At 35.9% G+C, this 4,088-nt stretch overlaps 1 protein-coding gene across 1 annotated transcript in view; it reads left to right on the top strand.

Moving 5' to 3' along the window:
- Nucleotides 1-330: 330 nt before the first annotated feature.
- OXCT1 (3-oxoacid CoA-transferase 1) overlaps nucleotides 331-4,088 on the top strand; it is a gene marked incomplete at its 5' end in the record, with an annotated part of 77,567 nt that continues 73,809 nt past the window's right edge. The window contains 2 exons of the mRNA XM_017730191.1: nucleotides 331-475; nucleotides 1,801-1,891. Coding sequence (XP_017585680.1) covers nucleotides 331-475; nucleotides 1,801-1,891 — 236 coding nt within the window. The remainder of the gene's footprint in view (nucleotides 476-1,800; nucleotides 1,892-4,088) is intronic.

Here is a 4,088-nt window from a genome sequence, read left to right as displayed (position 1 = left end):
TGTCGTTCTTTCAGCAGTTTATGTTTAGTGTCTGGATGTCTTTGAAGCTCATGTAGCAATGTATAGGTTTAAGAAGTCTGTGGATGGCTCCAACTCGTGCTGAGGAATTGCATTTGTAAATCTGTTCTCAGAAAGCCACAATTTGTCAGTAATTCAGGATGAAATTCTCTTGTTTTGGAGACCTGCACCGTGTTTCCCTCCCTCCTCCCCACGGCTCCCCCCCTTCCCCCTCCGCTTAGTATTTACAGTAGCAATATTTCTTTTTATCTATTTCCTCCCCTATCTAGCTAGAGGCATGGTCTTCATTACAAAGCTACTGTATAATGCCTTTTGTTCATTCACTTGTTAATTTTATTGTTGTTGCAGATTTGTGGATGCTATTTTTCTACCAGCTGTCATCGCAACACCAAATTTTACACTGATCCTGTTGAAGCTGTAAAAGATATACCCAATGGGGCAACTATACTTGTTGGTGGTAAATATTTAAATTCTTTATGGAAGCAATCATGTTATATTAATAAGATGCTTTTTACTCATTTACCTTCTTTCTTTTACTATTAACTAATTTGAGAATCCATGGAATTCCATGTTTTTTTAAACAAGTGGTTTCCTACTCTGCTCATGAGGGGTATACTCTTTCAGTGAGAAAATCCAGGTTGTGTCACAGGGGAAGAAGCCTCAGAAAAATAATTAGGTTTTTTTTCCCCACTAGCAAAAATTGGACTCTATTTGTTTGAATCCAGAAAATGAGCTTGGGTATTTTCAAGATAACATTGTTATTTCACATGGTGAATAAATACAAATTGGTTTGATTATTTTATGTTAGCATTCGCTATAGCCTTTGTCTGCCGCCTTTCTGGGTCCCTGTGACCTTGAACAAATTACCTAACCTGTTTCTGTGTTAGGAAGTGAAGATAATACTTATCTATGTTACACTTAATGCTTATGTGAGGCATTTCCAGAAGAGTCAAGAAGTTGTGTCATACTAACTTTCACTGTGACCTGAGCTTTTGGATATTGTAGATGCTTTCCACAATTTCATGCTGTTCAGTCTGCATTAAAAAAAAGTGATTTATCTATTTATTAGGTTGTTTTAATATTGCTGAAGTAATTAATTGTAAAACATGGGAAACTTCAATGGAGATATGTAATGCGGCAAAATTCCTTCTGCAGGAATTTTGAGTTTTTGTTTGTCTCTTTTTGTTGTTGTTATTGCTTGAAGAAAAGAAGATTTGAGGCCAAGGTAGGTTGGCCTTGATCTCAGGGGTCTTTTAGAACCTAATTGATTCAGTGGTTCTGTGAAAAGGTAGTGCTTGTAGTGTGACATAGTGTTTCATTTTAGGTGTACTGGATTCTCACATAATAGAGTGTGAGGCACTTGTGTCTCTGTGGAGATCTAAATTACTGTGATTCCAGTTAGACATCTTCCCAAGGGTGTTCTGACTCCCAGATTTTTATCACCTAATTACAGGCTAAGTTGTATGGGATGTGCAGCAAAGATAGGAAGGTTAAGTTGGTAGAAAGAGAAGGAGGAATAATGAATACAGGGTTGAGGACACACATTAGGAGCGCTTCCCCAAAGGCCCACTCTGATGGGTAAACAGCTTTCATCCAAATTGGGAAGTATCTGGTGAGTGGGAGATTTCAGTACTAGGGGTAACTCTTTCCAGAAATGCTGATTTATTTAATTGACTAAAGAGCTTATTCTACTCAGAAAGGATTTTTAATTCCCATACTTCTGAACTATCTGTGTTCTTTCAAACACTTGTTACATAATCAATTTTCTTGTATTTTGTGTAGGTTTTGGATTGTGTGGGATTCCTGAAAACCTCATTGGAGGTTTACTGAAGACTGGAGTAAAGGGAATAACAGCAGTCAGTAACAATGCAGGGTAGGTATTCATATGTCTGTGGTTTAGTAAGTAGAGACTAAAGATTCCAATTATGTGAAAATGCTGATATATATGAAAAAATCTTTCTTTTCACCATCATAATTTTCATATTAACAAGACAGCTTGGTTTGAAAGTGTTATTTTTGGAAGGAGCCCAGGAAGTTCAGTATTATATGATACTCAACTTTTTCAGGGACCAGTTGTCATGCTGTAGAGAGTTGCAATTATGTTACTATAAGTATTTATATTTAAATTTATATATATTTAATTGTTTGACTGCAACTGGAAAGTCTAACTTAGATACTTTAAATGTAGTATCAATGATTTTGTGTGTATGTGTGTGTTTTTATGAAGTTCCAAATAGGGATATATTTTTTTAAACTCAGATTGATGCTTTCTGACCCTCTTACTGTATTTCTGTTACTTTAAAAAAACTCCAGGCAACACAGAAACAGTGGAGAATATCTGCAATGAAAAAATGGAGAGTCTCTTTAATGGGTCTTGAAATTTTTGATTTTTTTTTTAAATGTTTGCCTATTAAGAAATTCCTGTGGGGTTGGCAGTGAGAATACTTCTTTCACGTATAATTTCTCAGCTTCTCATTCAGGCTAGTTTTTACACAAACTGTTCATAGTAAACTCCACAATACCTAATGATCTCCACATAGAGAAATAACTACAGCCACTTCCATTGAAGTGCATTGATAAAAATATAAATGAAATTGAATAAAAATATTAATGTGCAAAATATGAATTGCACATTCATTGGATAACAGATGATTTGTATTGGTATTTGGTACATACACAGTCAAACTTAAGCTCCTTAGAATCTTATGGGAAACAATTTCTGCTGGATGATAAAAAGGAGAAAGACAAATAATTTTGAGTGGAAAGATCAAGCACTAGAGTAGAGATCATTAACTTTCCTCATAGCCTTATTTTTGAATAACATGCATATATTTGCAGATAGAGAGATTGCAGAGGTGTTCCTGAGGGCGGGGCAAAAGTTTGAAAATGAGAAAAAGTGAAAAGAGGACCACTGTGGAATAGGATGAAAAAGAAGACATTTCGTATTGTATTCTGAGTATAGTTGGTGATGTTATAGGCTAGAATTAATTTTTATTGAAATAATGTTAACTTTCCTGAAAGTTCTTTGGATTTTGAGGCTGAAGTGATTTCTGTAAAACTCCTGGTTGCTGGCAGGAAAGCAAAATTTAATTCCTGTTTTCTTGAAACTAGTTTTCCATGAACATTCATGAAAACCTGGAGAGTTCCTCACAGAACAGTGTAACAATTTAAAAATGCTTAAGGGCATCTAGAGTTTTTTTTCAAGTCTAGTTTGTAAAAATACAAGTTTTACTCTCCTGTTGAACACTATAATTTAGTTTGAAATTTAATTAACAATAAAATAACTGCTTCATCTATCTTTTTATTTACTGTATTACTACTGCTATAGTTTGGTAGTGTTTGGGAACCAGGTTAAAACACAGCTGTTGTCAGAAATAGAGTAAGAATTCTCAACACAGCAATTAATACCATTTCTAATCTTCTAATTAGCATGTCAAAAAGCCTGCTTTTCTAATACCATGCATCTTCTTAGCATCTTCTAATACCACGTCCAAAAGTATAGTGGTATTATCAAGTATTGCAGCACTAATAAATGCCTTTACAACTGAAGTAGCACAGCAGCAATATACCCTGCAGCAGTCGTATCCAAAGGGTGAATTGTTCTTGTAACCTTGAGGTGTCAGGCACTTTGTGGGATGAGTAATTTCCCATTTTCAAATTGCCATATGGTTTAGTGTGCTTTTCTTTGGTGACCTTGTGCTGGAGTTGATGCCTGGCTGTGTTTCAGTTTCTTCACTGCAGCTGCTTTCTTTTCTCCAGTTCTTCCAGCCAATAGGAGGTAATTGGTTGTGGTCAGGTTTTCTCATCCTGCAGTGGGGTTAGCTTGTAATTGGAGCAGGGAAGAGCCAAGTACATAGACAGACAGCCTATTCTGGACAGCAGTACAGCTACATGGATTAAGTCACATGCCTTTCAATATGCAAGAACCACGGAATGTGCTACAGAGCTATCTGTTTATAACTAAAATAGCAGCAATGGAGACAGTGGTTCACTTACATCTAAGGGAAAGCAGTAATTAGGAAGTCCTGAAGCGTTCTTGCCAACTTTTCTAGCTGGAAACAAGGTTCAGC

Source organism: Corvus brachyrhynchos, unplaced genomic scaffold, assembly GCF_000691975.1.
Source record: "Corvus brachyrhynchos isolate BGI_N302 unplaced genomic scaffold, ASM69197v1 scaffold42, whole genome shotgun sequence".
Classification (NCBI taxonomy): Eukaryota; Metazoa; Chordata; class Aves; order Passeriformes; family Corvidae; genus Corvus; species Corvus brachyrhynchos.
The sequence above is the reverse complement of the archived record's forward strand: the minus strand, read 5'-3'. Positions and strand labels throughout refer to the sequence as shown.